At 53.5% G+C, this 22,532-nt stretch overlaps 1 protein-coding gene across 2 annotated transcripts in view; it reads right to left on the minus strand.

Annotated features, from left to right (window-relative positions):
• Positions 1-691: 691 nt before the first annotated feature.
• GYPC (glycophorin C (Gerbich blood group)) overlaps positions 692-22,532 on the minus strand; it is a 45,240-nt gene continuing 23,399 nt past the window's right edge. Inside the window, exons 1-3 of one of the 2 annotated variants that reach the window (XM_058548781.1) lie at positions 3,615-3,709; positions 3,121-3,174; positions 692-1,406 (exon numbers count right to left, since the gene is read on the minus strand). In XM_058548781.1, coding sequence (XP_058404764.1) covers positions 1,210-1,406; positions 3,121-3,157 — 234 coding nt within the window. In that variant the 5' untranslated portion in view covers positions 3,158-3,174; positions 3,615-3,709 and the 3' untranslated portion in view covers positions 692-1,209. Of the gene's footprint in view, positions 1,407-3,120; positions 3,175-3,614; positions 3,710-22,532 lie in introns of those variants that run through there. The other variant, XM_058548780.1, reaches the window with a different exon arrangement.

Genomic DNA, 22,532 nt, shown 5'->3' on the forward strand with positions numbered 1-22,532 from the left:
CCAGGAGGGGATATTAGAAGTCATGTTACTCCTCAGGAAGCGTTTGGAAGTGGTGCAGTGAGGAACTTTCATTGACCGATACATACACCCTATATATCTAGCACCAGTTATTGGACACATTTGTTCCTGCCATCAACCCTGACACTCAGACCATAGAGTCACGTCCCCTTAAGGACATGGCCAGGGTGGCCAGAGAGGTCATGCAACTTGCCTAAGGTCCCAGGTCCAGGAAGCGGGGAGCCAGGGCCCAAACCTAGGAAGTGGGGCTCTGCAGGCTGCGCTCCAGCTACTGTGACCACGGGAAGGATGAGTTCACTCGTATTTTTTTAACAGGTCCATTCTTCCTAATGCCATGCATTAGAAAACCAACGCTTTAGTCAGTGCCCTGATGGCTGAGACAACCTATTTCTAGAGGGACGTTCCATCCTTACATTTGTTTCCTGCAGCTGGCGCCTGTGTGAGGAAGAGGAATGCTAGTCACCAGTCCCTCCCCCCTCGGTGGGCCCAGGAGCCCTCTGTACCGCGTGCTCTCTGAGAACCGGCCGATGGAGCCAGAAGAGGACCATGCAGCCCCACGCACACGTGCACGCACGCACTCTCAAAGAACACAGCATCGCACAGGTGAAGGGCAAGCCCGGGTGGGTTTACCCTTCCCCGGACAATCACAGTAATGCTGCTTGACTCTGAACGCTTGGGTTCATTTCAAATTTATTTCCAATCGTTTAGAGCTGGATCAGGGGGAGACAAAGGTGCCTTTTAGCTCCAGCACCTGCTGCGCCCCCAGATGTCAAGGACTGACATTTGAGGCCACTTCCCCAGTCAGCGTGCTGATGACTTAACGGCCTCGCTACCTGGCCCCAGGCACACCCACCCTGCTCACACCCAGCGAAGACTTGCACACCACGCGGATGACAAAGTGCCCTGCCCAGGAGGACACACACTTTCTCTCTGGCAGGGCAGAGGCCGGCCTCCTGGGTGGCTGCTGCATCCCTAGGTCCCTGGGAGAGGCCTCTCCCGACTCTATTCCTTCTCCTTTCCTTCCTCCTCCCCGGGTCGGCACATAGTGTTCCCAGGCCAGGTGCGTATCTTGGGAGGAGGTGGGTGCTGTCGTGGCCTGCCTGGTGGTGCAGGTAGCGGGGTGGGGTGGTGGGGTGCGTTTTCTCCCGTGGAGTCGGAGGAGGCGCTGGGGGAGGTGAGGTCTGGTGCCCCTCAGATAAAGTATTCCTTTCTGCTGCTGTCACCAGCGTCCTGGAGGGATGGGTCGTCCTGCAAGGCCACGTCCGCACTCTCAGCAAACTCTGTGCCCTTGGCCTCGTTGGTGTGGTATGTGCCTCTGTGTCGGTACATGTACCGTAGCACAACGATGAGGAGGCAGATCAGGACCAAGGCCACAGTGATGATCACGCCTGCAAGAGAGAAGAAGCGCACAGCTCTGTCTGGGGCAGGCGTCTGGGACAGGGGCAGGGCGTCAGGACCCACAGGGGTTGTGCCAACACAGACAGGCCACTACAACCAACACCAACCGCAGACAGTCTGGCCAGTTCCTGCCCCTCCTCCCCCTGCTGGTGTGTGTCGCCCTCATCTGCACCCATTGAAGGTTGTCCATCAGTGTCACGCCCTGCTCCTGGTTTTAGCACTTTAAGTCCTCAGCCCCAGAAAATTCCTCAGTGGAGATTGTCCTGGTTTTAAAACTGGAAGTTCTGAATCCTGTGAACCCCTCAGTTTTGGGCAAATCCACATAGCTGCATCATGCAAATTATGCACATAGGTCTGTCCTCCTCTGTAGGCTGCGGGTGCCTCTGAGCAAGGATCAGTTCTGCGATACTGTTCCAGCCTCAGTCTGCAGAGTGCTGAGTGAAGGGCTGGAGGGAGGGAGGAGGGGAGGGAGAGACGTTAGATGGTGGGGGGACGAGGGCCATTGACCGGGCTTGAGACTGGATTCACTGCAGTGTGGTTTCACTGCCCCCCCATCCCCCAGCTCCCCTTACCTCCTGGGAGGTGGGGTCTGCGATGAGTCTGGCAGCGGGGGCAGGGCTTGGCCAAGCAAAGGGCTGAAGAGGGAGGGGATCCTGGAGGACACCGTGTGAAGGCGCGGGGTGTGGGGAGCCGTCAGGCCTTCATTTCTGTTTGGACTCAGAAGGGGTCAGGAGGTGAGGCCTGAGGGCTGGGCAGCAGGACCGGGTCACTCAGGGCCGTGGAGTGGTGGGGGGAGGGGGAAAGACTGGCGGGTTTTGGAAAGGGTTTGAGGGCAGCACCCTCACTGGGGTTGTGCAGGCATTTGCTTTGAAGCCACGGAACAAGCCCTCTGCCTTGACTTAGGATGGTTTACCTGGGGGCCTTGGGGAGTGGGAGAATATGCAGAGGCTAAAACTGTTCCCAAGTCCCTTCTTTGAGGAACAGTTTCCTAAATTTCCTACTGCCTTCCGGGGGCCCTTCTGTCTGCATGATGTTAATACTATTGTCTAAGAAAAAGAAGGGTCAGTGGTCCAGTGAGGGGGAGAACGTCAGGTTCAATAGCATCGAACAGGGGTCTCGGATTGCCCACTTTTATTTATTCGTGTTTAGGTGTGGAAGTTCCCTGAGGTACTAGTGAGTCAGTGAGAAGTGCACTCTCTGAAGGAGATAGCAAGCTACACCTCCTAAACTTGGTCGTTCCTGAAACACAATTTGGGGTCACAGTTGTGACCAGTGGGGGTCAGTACACGGCTCGACGCAAGCCTAGGCAGGGTCAGACTTCCTTTAGGATGGAGGGGCAGGGGTGAGACTCAGGGCAGGGAGTAGTGTGGGATGAGGGAGACGGAGAAGTCCAGGAAGCCCTGGTCATCTCCCCCCCCCCACCGCCCTCGCCAGAGCGGCTCTCTCTCCAGCCCCTGATCCCTGTGGACCTACGGCCCTGAGTGGCCCTGACAAGGAAGCACCTCTCTCGATTCACCCTCGCCCACGGGGACACCATGCTGGACATTTTCTTACAGGGCCAGACTCTTCCAATCCACATTCAAAACCCTTTTGAGGGAGGGAGAGCACTGGCCGAGACCGCCCCCTGCCGCAGTCCTCAGGTGGGCTCTCCCTGGGCGTTTTCTCTGACCCTCCCGGCTGCTTGAAAGGCCCGGGGCGGCTCACCTGCAATGATGGCGATGTCCGTCTGGGTGGAGGGCATCCAGGGCCAGTGGGTCTCTGTGAAGGGAACAGAAGAGCTCGAGGTGAGAGGGGAAGGCTCCCCACACCTAGCTGCATCCCAGCCGAGCCTGCACCCTCTGCTCACACATGAGCGGCTGAGTGAACGGGCACAGGGCGGACACGAAACAGTGTGGCACACGGACAGGCCTCTCACTGAGCGTGCACAGAACTGGGCCCAGGAGAGCACCGCGTGAACCAGCAATGGTGTCAGACACCAACATGGCATCTCCGGGACGGCGCAGGCAGCGTGAGGGCTGGGCTCCTGGCTGCATCCCTGAGGGCTGGGCCTGCACCTGGCAGACGCCCAGCAGACAGCGGTGGGCAGGATGGCGGGCACCATTGTTGTGTTTAGTGCTGGCATCACCTGCCTCTCCAGGCCTCAGCTTTTTTCATGATCACGGTAAAAACAGACCATCTGCGGGAGCCTCCACACACACCCGGTGTTGGTTAAGCTGCCTTCCGTCTGCTCTACCATGTGGTCGTCACAGCAATCCCACCCGTGTGATATTATTAGCCCGTTTCAAGGAAGGACACTGAGGCTCAGCTCCATGTGCCCGCGGTCACACAGCTCGTCCAGGGACTCAGCCTGCGCTCTCACCCCTGGCGTGCACATTCTCGTTCTCTCCTGAAGAAGCCCCTCCCAGGAGGGCTCCTGCTGGAGGTTCCCTCCCAAGGGCCCCTCCAGGTCTCTGCTTCGGCCCTGCTGTGTGGAGGGATGCCCCGCAGCGCTGTCTGAGTTACTGAGTGCTGCCCGAAGCTCAGTGCTCCGGCCGGAGGGCTAGCGCCTCAGGCAGAGCAGGAACCTGCACCTTACCTCGAGCTGCTGCTCAGGAGGTCTCCCGTCTCCTCTGGGAGACGAGTGAGAGGAAGGATTTATTAGACCATGGAAGTATCAGTGTTAACATGAAAATCCCATGTTCCCATTACAACAGCTACATCTATTAAAACAGAGAAGGCTGCTTCATCATAGTCATTTCCGCTCAGATAATCACTTTAATTATAGTGCGATGAGGTCATTCTCCCCAGTGCAGCTGCCAGATGCCACTTCCTGATAAGAAACCACCGTTGGTACAAGGAGGGACAGTGGCCGAGCGGGGCAGAGGCTCCAGGCTGGAGGCCCAGAGGAGGGAGTGGGTTGGGGTCTCTGGGGCCAGTCCTGACCCCGAGGTGGGGAAGAGGTGAAAACAAGGCCTCCAGTCAGCACAGAGACAGAGCAGGCACACAGCAGTCAGCGCAGGGAGGGAGGGACTGGCATGAGGAGGGCTCAGCCTCCAAAAGCCTTCGCAGCAGGGAGACCCGAGGCGGGAGGGGAGGGGAGTTCAAGTGGATGCAGGACTCTGCACTAAGGTGGACAAGTGCAGCCTGTGTTTTAGTGTCTAGCACGCAGTAGGTCCTCAATAAATATTTACTGAATGCACGCGTGCAGGAATAAATGCATGCATACACGAATGGATGGATTCAGACCCTGGCATTCTGGAACCTACTCAATCACCGAGCACCTCATGTTCAGTAAGAAAGACCAGCACCTGACTTAGTCTGCGTGGATGGTTACAGAAGCTCAAGACCCAGAATTGCCCTTGAGAATTTTCCAGGTGATGACCAGCATTTCCCATGCCAGTTTGTCCAGGGCAGCCAGGGTTAGAAGGGACTGAGATTTCCTCTTCCTTTAAAAACAATTAGCAATTGCTTACCAGGTACAGGTACTGTTCTCGGCATCTAACAGGTTTTAACTCACTTAGTCCCCGTGACAGTCCCATTCGGTAGCAGTTGTTATTATTCCCATTTGACACATTTGGAAGCTGAGTCCCAGAAAAGCGTTATCGTTTTCCCCGGGTCATACAGCTGACACGAGAGTCAGGAGGCAACCATTCCAGCCCAGGCAGCGTTGAGTCGGTGCGCTTGGCCCAGCGGGGCTGGTTAAGTACCAGATGAGGTGTCTGGTTTGAATCACTTGGGGTGAATTTCTTGGCTTGTGTTTAGAGACCCTGTACCCAAATCTATCTACTGGAACACTAGAAGCTCTCCCGGCAGGCCAGCGGGCTAGGGAGCAGGTGGGACCTGAGACCTCTGAGGGATCACGGATTAAGCCTCCCAGGCTCTGCTCCCTCTGAGCACACGCCCACCGAGGGGCGTGGTGGACAAGGACGCCTGCTCTCCGTGCCCTGCGCCCCTCCAGGTGTTGGAGCCGAATTTGCTCAGGTCGCACAATGTGACTGACTCCAGGGTAGTGATGCTTCACCATGAGCAGAATGGTCACCTAGGCCAGAGTTGGCACAGAGGAGGAAGCTCGGGCGGGCCTGTCTGGGACGGTGGGGATGGTGTAAGAGTGGTTCTCAAGGTGTGGTCCCTGGAGCAGCAGCATTTCCTGGAAGCCTGTTAGAAATGCAAATTTTCAGGCCCCACCTCAGCCCCACTGTATCAGAAACACTGAGGCTGGGGCCCAGCAGTCTGTGGTGTGGCCTCCAGGTGCCTCTGATGCAGCTCGGGGTTGAGAACTGCTGGTGGAAGAGAGGGTTTTCCAGAGCGGGCTATTTCAGGATTTGCCCTTGAAGGATAAACTGAGTTTGCTGCCCAGACAAAAGCATAAGCATTCCAGGCAGAGAGCTCAGCACCCCAACAGTGCCCACCTCTCCCCAGTTCTCAGCTTTCTCCCCAGATGTCTACTTCCCACCCACGACTCCGAGGCTCCTGAAGCCTGGAGTTTGATCTCTTGCCTCTGGAGATGGTGGGGTGAGAGCCCTCATCGGCCACACTCCCTGGTGCTGTGTCCATTCAGCAGCAGCAGTGACGTGGGATATCTGGGAAAGCCCGGCTGGAGTGAGCCCAGATCCTGTCCAGGCAGTGGACGGATGAGTGTGCGACTGGGTTAGGAACCTGCAATGGAAATCCGCCCCTTGCTGGGGTTGAAGGGTAAGTATGTGTCTGGGCTTAGGATCATTCTGAGCTCAGGAACTGGGCTGGAGGGTCTACGGGCAGCCTTAGGGGCTGCATTCACGGCAAAGCAAGGCATGGGTCTGAGATCAGAGGTAGACAACAGTCTAGCCCCAAGCCTGGACAGGTGTGAGAGGCCCCAGGCTCCCTGGAGAGACCCAAGTGCCCTATGAGTTTCCTTCCCAGCTCTCCTCAAGACTACAACCCCCGAGAGAGGAGGCTCTCCAGCACCACGTCCGCCAGCTCCCAGCTCCACCCGGCCGGGCTGTGTGCTGGCACCTGGCGCAGCTGCTGGGTGTGTGAAAGCCTCATCCCTTCTGGGGAACCAAGACTCAAACTGCACCCTGCACTGTTCACCCTGTGCTGACAGCTTTTGGTTCAAATCCTGACTTGGTGAATGTAAAGTGGTGTATGCAGCAAAATATTAATATTGATTGGCTTTAGTTTCTGCATATGTAAAACAAGGAGAACAATACCCACTTGTGGAAGGGATTAGAAATGATATGCACACAGGACATAAATATTATATGTATATTATGAAGACAATGACTCTGTGGTACATGGCTCAGAATAGGTGTTTACTCAGTTGGAGTCACAATTTTGATTCTGATTTTTATTATTACTATCGGTTTCACATAATTCAACACAAGTCACCTAAGTGAACGGCTGACAGATGCTGGGAGCGCATGCAGAGAATGGACGCTGGCCACAGAGTCCCAGCATTATCCCGGCTGACAGTGAAACCACCTGGGTGCTGAGTTTCTGTGTGCTCCCCGCATTGCTGCGGGAACCAGGGGAGGTTCTAAGAAACAGAAAGTGACTCTCCGACCTCAGGGGGCTTATGGTTTCCTGGGAGACATGACTGTGACCTCTGAGTTATTTAGGGCAGTGTTTGTCAAACAGCAAGTCCCAACTCACTGGTGGGTCCAACCAGAGAGAGAGAGAGACAGAGATGTGGAGGGGGGAGGAGAGATGGAAGGAGGGAGGGAGAGAGAGGCAGGGAAGGACAGAGAAAGGGAAGCAGAGAGAGATGGGGGAGAGAGAGAAAAGAAGAGAGACAGAGAGGAGACAGAGACAAGAGCTCAGGAAGCATCAGGACCCGTGGCCTGCAGTCCGGATTCTGTTAGTGGAGCTCTCGTTTCATCTGCGCGCGCACCACAAGCACACAGAACTGAGTCACAATGTAAAGGGCGGTTCTTACTGAGGGTCACTCACCACGATGTTTGGAGACCACGACTGAGACAACAACACTGCAAGAGGGGATAAACCAAACCCTTAGTCCTACAGTGTTGGGTTCAAGGGGCGTCCAACTACGAGATCAAGCAAGGGGCGGCAGACAGAGAACACAACACAGCTTCCTGCCGAGGAAAGCTGACGCGGGTGATGGCACTAAAGTTAAGTTGTGCAACAACTCTGGGCTTCTGAACCTCCCTCCCCCCACACATGGCCATCCAGCTGCAGGCCTCACCTCAAGGCCAGGGCCGGGGCCCTGTCACCAAGTGTGGGGATAACAGATGCTTCCCGTGAGCTGATGGATCCTGAGAGGGAAAGGAAAGGGAAGGGCGGTCCTGCTCCCAGACTCACATTCAGGGAAGTCACACCTCCCCCAGGGTCAGGGGGCACGCAGGAGGCAGGCCACTGCACTCATGGAGGCCTGGGAAATTTCAGGTGTGGAAGAACGTTCCCCGACTATGGAAGTGATGGCACATGTCCTGGGGGTTCACATGAGGTGGAGGAGGCGGAGGAGAAGGAGCTTCTCTGCCCATTTACCAGGCGCAGGCACTGGGTGAAGCTGCCACTTAAGCTCCCTCATTCAATCCTACAGCAAGCCCACAAAAGGGAGGGCTTTTCCTATCTTTAAATTACTGATAACGAAATGCATGCCCAAAGAGGTCAAGTAACTTGTCTAAATCTCACAGCCTCAGAGGGCAGAGCCTGTGTTCTGACCTGGGTCACCCTAGTACCACACCGTGTGTGTGTTCCCACAGCGCTGGCTGCCGCCGCTGGGAATGGCTTTTCTCCTGTGCAATCTGCAGTCTGGCTGCAGCCAAATCCCTGCTGACTTTCCCACAGAGTGGTCAGCCGCCTGCTCTCCGGTCAAAAGCGGCAGTCCCCAGGAGGCAGCAGGGCATACAGGCGCTGTCCCTCTCGATGGAGGCAACATTCTTGGCTCCAGCTGGCAGCTTGGGCACAGCTAACAGGACACAGGACTCTAGCGGCAGCTGGATCCTTGGGGGCGGGGAGGCGTGCTGGTGGTTCTCAGATGTTGACAGAGAGCAGTGGGCAAGCGCTGGCCCCAGGGATGCAAGTTGACCTTCGTCTGTTGCCACCAAGAGCCTTCCTTCTCTGTGTTTTCAGATGAAGCTGTGCTGGGAAGTTCTCTTCTCTCTCGCTTTGTCTTCACACCTCCCATCCATTGTCCATCGCTAATGGTTTTTCCTTCTGCCTCTGGGGTCATGGAGGAAGTGCCCCACTTCCTGTTTCCCACTGTCCACCTGGTCCAGCAAAAAGGGAGAATTCAGGCACAGAGAGAGCGAGTTCCTTTGAGTTGAGAGCGATGATGGCTTCAGAGTAGGAGGCCTAGGTGTTCTAGGAAGAGGAAGATGATTTTAGCCTTGAAATCGTGAAGGGAAACGCAGGTTTGTCATAGATTCCTTGGAGAGCTCCCACTATGACACTCGAGCTGATGACAGCAATGCAGTGGCCGCCACATTGATTGTCTGATGATTTGCCAAGCTCTGTGCTTATTGGGAGCTTTCTATTTCAAGGACCCTACGGCTCTAGTTAGAAAAGTCCCCTTACCAAGTGCCCTCAGGCGGCGATGCCTTTGCGTGAGACTGTCTCAGGTTCAGGAGGAGGACAGCTAATAGGGGAGGGCCAGGAAACTCTGTGGTCACAGAAAGTTCTCCTTGGCTCACAATGGACTGTCTCCTTCCTGCTCTAAATTCTGCCCTCAAAGTCCCTGCGCAAGTGGAGCAGAAATCAGTTGACAATTGAAGTTTATTAACCGTCTTTTCTTTTTGGTAGAAAAAAAGTCGAATACATTTACTTTTCTCTGATGGTTTGTTGTTACTGTGCCCTGAAAGGATGTAGCATTCAAGCATTGGTTTCAGAATATAAGTACCCCAAAGAAATAATTGAATAGCTTATTATCCACCCATCCATCTCGCTTGCAAGCCAGCCAGTGCTGGCTGGGCAGTTAGCATTTACCCAGCCCCAGGCTTAAAGGGATGTGGAGAGGATGGGGTCTGTCCCCAGGAAGCTTATGACTTGGTTAGGGAGATGCAGCATATTTATGTGCAAAGTTAGGCTACCAACCGTCTGCGTGATAGTGTCAACATGGGAAAATAAAGATGTGCCCAGGGGCGCTGGAGAGACTCAGCCCAGCTCTCCCAGATTCTGACAGTGAGGAGGCTCATGATTTTGTTTGTTTATTCTGCCCTCCAGCAATCTTTCTCCCCGCACTTCGATGTTCCAGCAACGTGCTCCCAGTTAAGGCAAGGCCCCTGCCCTCAAGGAGCTTGCTGTGTAGCAGACAGAGCCAAATGCATCTATGGGAAAGTTTGGAAAGGGTAGTTCTCTGATGTTCTCAGGAAAGGCTTCCTGGAGGAGGAGGTCCCCAAGGCTGGCCTACTGAGATGGCGAGGTGGGCAATGCCAGCAGGGAGACTGGGTGTAGGGGTGAGGGAAGGACAGGAGGGAAAGTTCCTGGTGGAGTGGTCAGCAGGGCTTCGGGGTGGGGCAGGAGGGCCCAGTGCGGGGCTACCTGCTGCCATGCCTGGTCGTCACGTGTCAGGGGCTGGGCTCCAGGCAGCTGCTGGTTGTATGCTGGGGGCTCAACCTGCCTGCACCCTCCAGCACAGCCCCCGTCCCATCTGTGCAGAAAGCACGTGTCCACTGACCTCACCTTGTGAATGGAATTCACAAGGCAGGGCGAGGCCAATGTGAATTTGACCACATTGGTCGGAATGTGCCTCCCGGTCTCAAGGTCAAAATGATTGCCCTCATGGTCCCTATGTTCACCTTATAAACAATCTCCTCAATCCAAGGGCTGCCTAAAGGCTGTGCAATATATTATACTGCTCTGACGCCCTGCACAAAACCCCAGTCACCCTCTCCTCCTCCTAGCCATGACCCAGTCTGCCCTGCTTCTCCCGTGCCTGCTGCTACTGTGTAAAGACAGGGACGATGTCAGGCGGGCACTGGAGCCTTGCATGCTGCAACACACCCGCTGCCTCGAGACCTGGCGTGGTGGCTGAGTGGGGAGGCCTGCGAGGCCAGGTGGTGAGGAGTCGTGGCCTTTCTCTCTGGAGGAGACAGCCGTGCGGCATCAGTAAACTGGGGAAGGAGCAGAACTTCGACAATCAGAAGCAGATCCTGGGCAGAGTCAGGAAAGGGACCCTCTTCCTAGGGACACCTGAGAGCCTCGCTCAGGGGTTTTTCGCATCTCAGCCTTTGTTCGGGGATGTGCTCACGGAGGGGACAGGAAAGAAGGGTGAGGATGTCCTAACTCTCCTATCAGAGTATCTGTTCGCAGAGTTTTCTCCACCTGCATTTCCCCTGAGCTTGTTTTATTGTTTTCATGGGGCCTTATTTGAACACAATGGCCAGTTTGCCTCAGTTGAGCTACTTGGTCTAAGTAACAGGAAAGAATCCTTGTCTCCATTCTTGGGCCAGAGTATAAAAAGTGGAGCCGCCGTCTCAGTCTCCTCAGCGCAGGCGGGTGACAGCAGTAGAAACCAGCAAGAAGCCCTGAGGGGCAGGCGAGTCTCCGGAGACAGGGGTCAGCTGAGCAAGATGGGGTCCCCTGTCCACGCGGGGATTCTCCTCTCAGAGAGGGACATTGTCAACTTTGGGTTGTGTGCATTTGGGGCTCCTTAGGGAGGCAACCACATCCTCCCTTGGTTCATGGTGTGGCGCGAGGAAAGGGAGAACCTCGGCCCCCTCCCCCCAACTCCCAGCAGACACACCCTGTGGAGGATTTCTCAGAAAACTGAATTTAAGAGAGACAGGAAGAGGGAGAGATTCCAGTCAGGCTGCTGTGTCTGGCTCCCAGGAGGAAGGTGGCTGATTGGGAAGCTGCCTGGGGCTCTGTTGAGGTCTGCCTGCTGGGCTGGCGCAGGGGGCAGGAGGGGGTGTCCTGGATCAGCAGGCAACTGAAGCAGCTCGGGCTTAAGACAATGCTGAGACCACCAAAACGGAGCTTAGTAGGTCTGTTCTTCCCAGAAGGAAAGTCTGTACTTGAAACAGTTGGTGTGCTTGTAGCACACAGGAGAGGAGACCCAGCTATGTAACTGCTAATTTGCACCTGTCACTTTATCAAGCCCACTGATCTTCACATTGAAAGGAGAACAGAGTTAAGAGGGAATTGAAGCTGAGGCGGTGAGAGGCAGGAGAGGAGGCCTGATAGTGAGACAGCGTCCCTGCTGTGACCAAGTCAGGATCCAGGATCAGGAGCCCCCGCCCCACAGCGGAGGAGGGACAGCCTGGATCCTGCCTATCCACGTACATCTCTGCGGCCTGCGTGATGCCTGGATCTGTGGATGGAGCAAGGCCCTATGCTGAGGCCCAGTGTCCAGGCTGATGTCCCTCTCCTCGGCAGCAGTGTGGGTGGGGGACTCGTCCTCATTGCCGGTTCTGCAGCTTCATCCCAGACCCCACCCAGGTCCAGCCCATTTTCTAAGCCCCCTGCTCTCCAGGCTCCGCTGAGCTCCCTAGAGAGCTCTGCCCTCACTCCTCAGACTCAGTGCACAGACACTCACTTCTCTGTGATAAATAAATGGCAAGCAATAGAATATATTGGGGCACACGAGAAAGCCATTTGGGGTAAAACTAATACGGCCTGGGATTGTTTTTCAAAAGGGCCTGTGGTCTGCATTGTGTATCTGCTTTGGCATGTCCCAAAGAGAAGAGTAAATGCCCTTAAGATAAGGATGCAACTTCCCCCACATTGGCATTTCCTTAAGGATAAGCATTTCTCCCTAGGATGGGATTTGACTGCTGCACTCATCCTGTGACCACCCAGCTCAAGACAACAGACCTGACACCAGCCACGCCCATCGAGACAGCAGACCTGTTCCCCACCGTGTCCATCAATAGCTATTCTGGCAGGGCAATGTGGCAGGGCGATCTTGTGGCTATTGTAAAAGGGACATTGCAATCATACATGATACATGCTCTTTGATGGTATATAACTGCTCTGTACACCCCACTTCTTTGGTGCCCTTCCTTCCTTAGGGAAGGAAGGCCCCGGGCCATGGTCCTCAAAAGTTGGAACATAATAAACTCACCCCAATTTTGATTAATAGATTGATTATGGATTATTTATGTTGACATCTGCTTCCCTTGAACTCCCCTCAGGCAGCTCACCACAGGGGCAAGTCTCTGACCTCTGACTTCTGATCCCCAGAGTAAAGGAATGCCCGCCTCCCAAGTGGGCACTTGGCTGCCTGACATGGAACGAGTGTTCAGTGCATGGGGTCCTCCAGGGAAACAACATACCCCACGTGCCTCTGTTTCTCTTTGGGGCTAAAGGGAGCCTGGGAGCATGGCAGCACTGGTGGGAATTTGCTGAATTATCTATAAAGAGGGAACGGGTTAATGTGCTCACCATCCCTTGAGCAGGTCTGGGATAGGCCTGAGAATGTGCATTTCTGACCCGTTCCAGGTGCTGCTGATGCTGCTGGTCTGGGAGCCTCCCTTTGAGAACCACTGAGCTCGTACTGTGAGCGTATGGACCACGTGCTCAGTTCACCTCCCCTTTGCAAGGGGTGACACTAGGCTTCAGGCAACAGAACTGGGGGGCCTGTTACCCTCTCAGCAATGGACATCAGAAGTCAGGGTCACAGCTGCCCTGGCCACAGAACTGAGCTTAGTGTCCTTCTTTTGGGAGCCAGCTGACATAGCTGGAGACCTGGCACAGTGGTAAACGGAGAATCTGTCGCCTCCACCGGCTCCCCTTCCCGGCCCCATGACTAGAGCTGGGCGAGGGGATGGGGCCCTGTGGCAGGGTCTGAGGTGCACACGCCCTCTGATCATGACTGATCAAGAGGCTGCAGTCTCCTCAGCCTGCTCTTGGGAATTCTGAAAGGGCTCTCAGCTGTCCCTGACGTCCATTTGTCTGCTGAGTGACCGCAGTGAGACCATGGGAGGAAAAAGACCCACTGCTGACTTACGTAAGTATCCTGGGCTGTGACGATGCAGCGGGAAGTGCTTCTCCAGAGGAACGTGCCTGCAGCACCAAAAAGGCAAAGGAAATGGATGCTGGGAGGTATTTTGAAGAGGCAAGTGGCTCTTCAAAGCACTGTTGGGAGCAGTGTACCCCAATCAGCATTTTCTTGGCTTCTCAGCTCCAAGCTCCACCAGAACTGGCTGGAGCACTGGGGCCCTGGACACCTATTTACAGCCCTAACTCCATCCAGACACGGACGAGAGTGAGGGTGCACAGGAGGCCCCACCTGCCGGGCTCAGGGCTGGGTGCCCGCCTGCACACCTGTGAGGGGGCACACTGGCTGCGTAGGTCAGGCCCCGAGTGGACAGGTGAGGGAGTGAGGGCGGGAACAAGGGGCAGTCCCAGGGCAGCTGAGCTCCCACATCACGCCTGGACCATCTTGGCGAGTGTCATGGCCTCTCCAACTGCAGTTTTGTCACCTGTCAAATGTGATGGCACTGTTGTGTAGGCTCCTGTGAGGTAGTATGTGGAGAGAGCCAGTACCATGCCCAGCGCACACCGGCTATTTGAATATTACTTATTGTCATTGTCCACAATGTTGACATGGCCTCGGTCAGAGTGGGATTCTCAAAACGAGCAGCTTCGATGCGCTCGTGTACTATTTGGCAAACCTTTAACTTGAGAATGAAAAACTCCATTTCTATAATTTATCCTAGAGAAATAATCTGAAATGGAAACAAAAATTAATGCTCAGGAAAGTGTATTGCAATTTGGTTTCAAATGGAAAATAAAAGAGAGAGAACAATCTAAATGTTACATTAGAGAACTGGTTATGTAAATTATGATTCTATCCCATATGACAGAATATTATGCAGTTACAGAAGCAATGCACGGGAATTCTTAGTGACAGGAAGAAATGCTTACAGTATGATTTAAGGGAAAGGAACAGGATCCTGTAAATATAAATTATGTTAAATATTTTAAAAAATGCCTTAGAAAAAGGAATGAAAGGAAATACACTGAAGATGTTGAGGTGGTGGCTTCTGGGTGGTGGAGGGGGGTTAGGAGTGGCATTGTTTTCTTGTAATAGACAGTTTTATGTACTTTCCAAACCATCTACAACAAACGTGTTACTTTTAAGAACGAAGAATGGGAGTGAATCTTCGGCACTGGCCATCAGAACTGACCTCAGACTAGAAGGTCCGTGAAAGTCCCTCCCCTCTGCCTGCCCTGCCCCATGCCCCATTGGGTGTCTGCACCCCCTCCGCAATGTCTCCCACAAGCCACTGCGGGCCATCACTCGGCAGTGAGACCATGCTGCACTCGCCGAATGGTCTGAGTCTTGTGGTCACACACCCTTTGCCTGACCAGCTAAGGAGATGCTTCAAGTAGACATTTTCACTTCCAATAAAGAAGTGCACAACAGCGCAAAGAGCCGGTGCATTCAATGACTGTCACTCCTTTCCTGCTCTCCCTGGGCTGCATTTGGGAACTGAGGAATTTGAGCTGTGGCTTGACTCCAAAAGTCTTCACCTTGACCCTGGTTTCTGTAGGTGGAAACAAAGGGAAACTCCAGCCCCCTCAGGGAATGGGTCAGAGCTGGACATCAGAGGTCACAGGGCTGCTAGGCCACAGGTTTTGCCTCTCTGGAGCTCCTTGAGATCATCATGGATGTCCTACGCAGCCGGATTCTCAAGGACCCCTGGGTTTGAGTATCTTCCTGATAAATAAATGACAAGCAATAAGATATATTGGAGTATATGAGGAAGCCATTCGGGTTAAAACTAATTTGGCCTGGCCATGTTTTTCTAAAAGGGTTTGATGCGGCCTGTTGAGTATGCATTGTATATCTGCTTAAACATTTACTATATCCCAAAGACAAGAACAATGCCCTTAAAGATAAGGATGTAACTTCCCCACATCTGCATTTCCTTAAGGATAAGCATCTCTCCCTAAACTAAGGATTGATTGCTGACCTGCTGTGCTCACCTTGTGACCACCCACCTTGAGACCACTGACCTGCTGTGTTCACCAAATTGCTGTGCTGGGAAAGCAATCTCGTGACTACTGTAAAAGGGACAATCCAATCATATGTGATACATGCTCTTTGATGGTATATGACCATTCTGTACACCCCCACTTATTTGGAGTGTTTCCTTCCTTTGTGAAAGGACTCTCCCGGGCTATATATCCTCAGGGTTGGCTCATAATAAATTCACTCCAATTTTGATTTATAGATTGGTTATGGATTATTTGAGTTGACATTTCTACTGACACTGGAAAGGCCCCTCTTACTTAATAGACTAGTTGAGAGTCCTCTGGCCAGGATTCTCTGAGGGGAGGCCTTGGTTGTCCGTCTGATTTCAGTCTCAGAGGAAAGAACCTGAGAATGAAAATGCAGTTTCTTCTCTTGGCGTCCTCTTTCTCCATCTCCTCCGTTGTCTTCTTTTTGCTTTATCCCCTGGCCAGCTTCAATCTCTGCATGCTTATCCACATCTCTTGCTTCTTTTTTCAAGGAACAATGAATCTTCCATCAATGACTTTGCCCCTATACTTTTGGAGTCTGTGTCTATTTCCATATTTATAAAGAAGTAGTGGGATGTGGCCTCTTCAACCAATGATCTCTGGGTCTGCCTTGCAGAAAGGTGCACTAAGCTGTGTGGGTGTCAGAGAGCTCAGTCTGGAAAAATCCTCTACTCTCTGAAAGCCAACTATTGTAGCCTTGGGATAGTTGGCACCTCAAGGTCACAGAATGTCACCTCTTTCAAAATGTCTGGAGGAAGGGGGTTGGAGGAGTTAAGGTCATCTATTGCTAACATCTTAGTGAGCATGGTTTATCAGTTGCTGGGATCATAGCAGCTTTGGGTTGGAAATGGCCTTGAATGCTCATCCTTGCCTGGTTCTCCCATGGCTCTACAGCCTCCTGACCAGAACCCTACACCGTGTCCACAGTTTCCCTGGGGTTGTCAACCCAGCACCTGATTCTTCCTCTTTCCACCTGCACTAGGTGGCTCCATGCCCCTGAACACAGCCCTCCACCTGGCCTTTGTCTTAGTTACATTATCTGTCTGGAGAGCTCCATAAGCTGGCCTGGGGCTGCCATACTACTCTTCATATTGTTTGGGGGGAAAATGAGATCCAAATGGACTACAGCAATGCTTTGTTAGCAAGTTTATTTTACACATTCTCTCACCAAGTTAAGCACATGGATTTCAAAGCAGCTACTCATTCACAATTTAATTCTCACTTTGGGCTCCCCCAGTCATGCCTGCACCAGGGAGGCTCTGAGATGAGCAGGAGCGAAGAAGGAGGGCTCTGCGGTGTTGGGGAGGCAGGCTAGAAAGAGGAAGGGCCCTACAATGAGAACAGCTTCTCTCCTCCCCTCTGCGCTGACAGAACATGCTCTGCGCGACGCCCTCACCCAGGGCTACACCGTGGGCAGATTCTATAACTTTCCGGTCCCTTCCAGGAAAAGTCCAGTCAAAACAAAAGCCTTGGTCTCACATCCATTGTAAAGCTCCTAAGTGAAATAAACTAGTGATAGAAAGGGAACCGCTGCATGATTCCACTGATATGAGGAATCTAAAGCAGTCAAATTTCCAGAATCACAGCGGGGAACGGTGGTTGCCAGGGGGTGGGGGAGGGGGAGGGGCGTTGCTGATCCGCGTGCAAGGAGTTCCCGTACAGCCGGAGAGTCAGCTCTAGAGATCTGCTGTAGCACACGGTACCTATGGTCAACAACAACGGCTTACACTCAGACATTTGTTAAGAAGGCAGATCTCACGCTAAGTGTTCTCACCACGATAAAAAAAAACAAACAAAAATCCCTCCTCCCAAGTGCCCAGCCCACCCAGCAGGGAAAAGGGGGCCTGGCCTGCTCTGCTCTCCTCACTCCCCTGCCCCTACCACTCTGAGCTCTGGCCAGAGGTGGGAGGGGGATGAGAGGTGAGTAGGGACACTCCTTCTACGTAGGTAACATGGCTGTTTCGTCCAGGTTGAGGATGCCCCCATCTGTGCAGGCTCTTTCTGAGGGCGCAGCGATGGCCTCTGTGAATAACGGGGGCAGGTATGCCCACCCTGCACCGTCCTTGACCCAGGTTGTCCTCTAGCGGACTGACCCTCACAGCTCATTCCAGAATCATCTATTCAACAAAAGCTTACCGAGGGCCTATTGTCTTCCCTGTTTCAGAGCCTGAGGGTCTAACAGTGAAGAGCACAGAGCCCTGTCCTCAGAGGGCTTCCATTCTAGAGGAGGGAGCAGGCAACAGCTGGTTAAAAAGGTGGATCCATGATATGAGGCTAGGTGGTGATAAATGCCACGAAGACATAAAGAAAGGAGAAGGGGAGCGAGGGCTTGCTTTTTCAGAGAGGGTGATAGGGGAGGCCTCTGAGGGGAGGCACCTTTTGGGCTGTGCTATCAACTAAATGTTTGTGTACCCCCAAAACTCACATGTGGAAACCTAATCCCCAGTGTGATGGTATAAGGAGATGGGGCCACTGCAAGGTGACAGGTCATGAGGGCAGAGCCTGATGAATGGGATTAGTGACCTCATAAAAGAGACCCAAGGGAGTTTCCTCACCCTTTCTGTCATGTGAGGATACGACAAGACGGCAGCCATCTATGAACCAGGAAGCGGGACCTCACCAGACACCAAATCTGCTGATGCCTTGACCTTAGACTTCTCAGGTTCTAGAACTTTGAGGAATAAATGTTTGTTGTTTAAGCCACTCACTCTACAGTATTCTGTTAGAGCAGCCCAAATGGATTAATACAGGTTGAAATAAGGGAGAGAATGAGCCTGAGAACATCTGAAAGAGGAGTGTTTCAGGCAGACAGCAGGCATTGTCTGCCCAGGACAGGGCAGCCTTAGCTTGTTCCAGGGTGAGCCAGAAGACCCCGCGGCTGGAGCAGAGCGAGAGGCAAAGTGCCGGCGGGTGCAGTGAGAACACAAAGGCTGGACGGTGGTGGCCTCGGGCCACAGTGAGGAGTAAGCTCTCACTCTGAGAGGGAAGGGAGGCCAGGGAGCATGTGTGTGTGTGTTTGAGCAGCATCACTCTGGCTGCTGTGCTGAGAACAGACTCTGGGGTAAGGATGGGAGACATCACGGCCGCGGTCCAGGCAACTGCTGGGACGAGGACCGTGGTGGGACAGGTGACGAGGAACGGTAAGGTTTTAGATCTGGAATGTGGGGCCAACAGGATTGCTGATGGAATAGATGTGGAGTGTGCAAATAAAAAAACAGAGAGAGAAGAGTCAAGGTTTTGGCCTGAGCAAGAAGGATGGGGTTGCTGTTCACCAGGAGGGGAGCCAGGGCAAGAGGTCTGGGGGTGGGGGAGGATCAGTGCTGGATGCAGGACATATGCTTGGTAGCCCATCAGATGTGACGTTCACGTGCAGTGAGGTCACTGGACACGGCAGTCTGGAGCTCGGGGCAGAGGTGAGGGACGGAGACCGAGCTGGGGGGTCTCCAGCATCACGACGGCCCTGACGGTCACGGGCATGAACGAGACCCCAGAGAGTGGGAGTGAAGAAGAGGAGCAAGAGCCCAGCCCCGGGCCTTCCACAAGTGAGGCCTGGGAGAGGAGGACGGTGAGCCGGGAGGAAACCCGGGAGCGCATCTGCGCACGCGCGCCACGCCCGCCCGCAGCTCCAGGCGGCCGCTCACAGCCCCTCTGCTGCCCGCTCTGCTGCCCTGTGGCTGCCCTGCGCTCCCTGGCACTTCCGTGTGCCTAGCAGACCCCGCTCTTCTCGCACACTCACGGCCTCGCCGCCGAGGTCCTCCTCCCCTCTCCGCGTCATCGCACTGTCCCCGCCAGCAGACCACCCCTGACCACACGCTGTTCTCCAAACCTGAAAAAACAACCTCCCTTGACACCCTGCCTCGCTCCCACTCCTGCTCCTTTCTCTGCTCCTCTTACAGCAAAGCTCCTCGAAAGGACTTCTACATCTGCTTTCCATGCTTCAAATGCTGCTTTTTCAGTGAAATAAGCTGAAACGAAGCCTTCCTCAGAATGTTGGTGCTTGGAAAGACAGGAAGCAGCAGAAGGGATCCACCGCAGAAAGGTGGTGGTTTGCTACACAGTGCCTTCCGGTCCAGTCAGCATGCGTATGTGTGTGTGTGTGTGAGTCTGTGTGTGTATGAGTGTGAGGGTATGAGTGTGTGTCAGTGTCTGTGTGTGTGAGTGTGAGGGTAGGAGTGTGAGTCTGTGTGCGTGTGCAAGTGTGTGTGTGTGTGCACGTGTGAGTGGGTGTGTTTGCAGCTGTGGTCAGCTGTCTGGGTTCAGGCAGGCAGGTGGGGAAGAGCTGGATTTATCCCAGCCTGGCCAGTAGGAGGAGGAAGAAAGGTTAAGAGAGCTCATTTATTCATTCAACAAAAACCGTCTGGGGACACAGCAGTCAACCAATCAGCTGAAGGTTCTTGTCCTCCTGGAGTTCACATTCTAGGGAAGGGAGGCAGACAACAAAAGGGAGAAATAAACTGTGCAGTATGCTAGATAGCACTGAGACAAAAAATAGAGCAGGAAGGAGGGCGGGGATTATGAATGTGAGGCGCAGATGTAAATAGTGTGGCTGGGGAAGAGTCTCAAAGAAGACAACATTTGACCAAGACCTGAAGAAGGTAGGGGAGGGACGTATGCAGCTCTCTGGGGAGGAGTGTTCCAGATAGAGAGAACAGTAAGTGCAAGTGCCCTGAGGTAGGGGCAGCCCCAGTGTATTTAAGGAACAGCCAGAAGGCCAGTGTGGCCAGAGGGAAGTGAGCATGTGTGGAGTTATGGAAGACACAGTCAGAGAATTAAGAGGTAGACCAAATAGGGCCTGGAGAGCACGGTACGAGCCTCAGCTCTTCCTCTGAGGTAGACGGGAGCCACGGGGGGATTTTGAGCAGAGGAGTGACATGGGCTGACTGCCATGTTGACAAGAGCTCTGGCTGCTGTGCAGAGGAAGGGGACCAGCTGGCAGGCCTTGGGAAAATCCAGAGGAGAGAGGGCGGTGGCTTGGACTTCAGTGGAAGAGGAGAGCAGTAGTGGGTTCTGAATATATTTTCTAGGGATTGCTGGCAGGAGTTGAGGGACTATACAACGGACTATAATGATGGACTGTGGGATCTAAGCTGTACAGGTGAGGACATGAAGGTGGCGGACGGCGGGAAGTGGTCAGGTCACTGGATTTGAGGTGCCCGTGGGGCTGAGGAATTGCCGGAGCAGAGATGTGGAATCATCAGGGGCGTGAGCTAGAAATGCCGGAAGCTGTCGGAGAGCAGGCAAGTTGAAATGGAGACTTTGGAAGTCACTGGTAACGTCCTGTTCTAGCGGACAACTGCAGGAGTTGGGGGCTGATGCCAAAGGAGGAACTGAGATAAGCCACCGTGTGTGTGCCGACGGCACAGAGGATGGCCATGGAGGTGATATCTGAGACAGACAGCATGGACAACTGCCTCGAGGAGGAGAACGTGACCTGTGCTTTGTGGGAGGAAGGGGCTTTCAGGGAGGCAGGAGTAACAGTGTCTCCACTGAGAAAAATGGCCACCACCTGAGAGGGTCAGCAGTGTCTTCAGGGCCAGAGTCACCGGCATCCAGGCCACAAGAGGGCCTGAGAAGCCCAGTTGTCTGTCCCTGCCCACGGCCTCAGTGTTGGGGGAAGCCACGTCTGGCCCAATGGCTGCTGGTCCTTCTGCTAAGGATCTAGTCCACGTTCCACGTCTAACACTTCAGACTCTCTGGACATTCATAGTCCTTACTTCAGGCACAAATCTTCTAACTTTGTCTTTCATCGTTGTTTTTTGTGTGTGGGCCGGCTGGCTGGAAGGAAGCTCCTAGGAGGCAGACATGCTGCACCATGCTATAGAGACCCTGGGCCTTTGCAAACTCCTGCTCAGTCATCAAGTTCAGGTCAAGTCTCCTCCTCCGAGAACCCTTCCTTGATTTCTGCACAGGGCTCGTGCACTGCCTCCTCTATTCCTGCAGGGGCAGCAAGCTTTCTCATAAATATTTTAGGCTTTGCAGGCCACATGTGGTCTCTGTTGCATATTCTTGTTTATTTTATTTGTTTGCGTGTTTGTTCTTTACAACCGTTTAAAAATGTAAAAACCATTCTTAGCTTAGCTAGTTGACTGTACCAAAACAGGCCACAGGGTGGGTTTAGCCCGCAGACTGTAGTTTGCTGAACAACTTGTTCAAATTACCATTAACGTGCTTAGTTAGTGTCTCTGCACTAATTTTTGAGCTACTAGAAGGCAAGGACTGTATTTTATATCTCAACATCTGACACAGTGCTAGGCAAATGAGTAAGTGATGTTACATAAAATATCCTCTGACGTGTCCCAAGTGACTCTTTTATCGTTAATTTTTCTACACACCTGCCTCTCACTTGTTAAATAAAAAACCTCCCTGAGTCTCCAAGTCAGCCATTAAACGGTCACTCCACAGATGAACACTGAGCTTCCCATGATATTAACGGCTGTCATTTACTACGTGCCTTGTAGGCAGCAGGCCGTTGTTGAGTCCTAGGGACCAGAGGTGAAGCTGACATGCTGTGTGTGCATGTGTGTGCATACGTGTGTGTATGCATGCATGCCTGTGCATGTGTGCATGTGCACGCATGTGCTCAGACCTGTGGTTCAAGTACAGACCCCTTGGCTTCTGTGCAGCCCGGGGTCACACTGACGTGCCCTCTGCAGTCCCAGCTCATCAGCTGTGTCACGTGCACTCTCCTAACCACTTCCCTAGAGGACTTAATTCACTTAAAAAAAATCACGTAATTGCATTTTCAGCATAATTAGGTACCTAATTACATGACTAAATGTCCCCGATCAGGCTGCATGTGTAAATAATGATGATTTAGTTAGCCACGCTTTGTTATTGGGTTTCCAGAAGGCTCATCAGTTGGTGAACAGGAGGCAGAGAATGTTTTTCTCCTTCCTTCAGCGGGTTTGACAGGCAGGCTCCGCAGCGCCCAGTGTCGCGTTGGGAAAGCCAGCGGGATAGTGGGGCAGCAGGAGGTGGCAGGAACCCTGCGCTGCCTCAGGATCTCAGTTCAAAGCCTCCACGAGAGCCTGTCAGAGAGGGCATCGAGTGCTCCTTTTCTAAAGACAGACGGTAGCACTTCCCACAGGATGAGCTAAGCGGAGGCCAGAGTGACCCAGAGACAGCAAGACTGCCAGTTTATGGACCCAACAATGAGGATGCAGTGGAGGATTCTCGAAGGAAGGAAAGCCCCAGGAGCAGGAAGCATGCTCGTTCCTCCTCTTTTCCCT

This window comes from Diceros bicornis, chromosome 10 (assembly GCF_020826845.1).
Source record: "Diceros bicornis minor isolate mBicDic1 chromosome 10, mDicBic1.mat.cur, whole genome shotgun sequence".
Classification (NCBI taxonomy): Eukaryota; Metazoa; Chordata; class Mammalia; order Perissodactyla; family Rhinocerotidae; genus Diceros; species Diceros bicornis.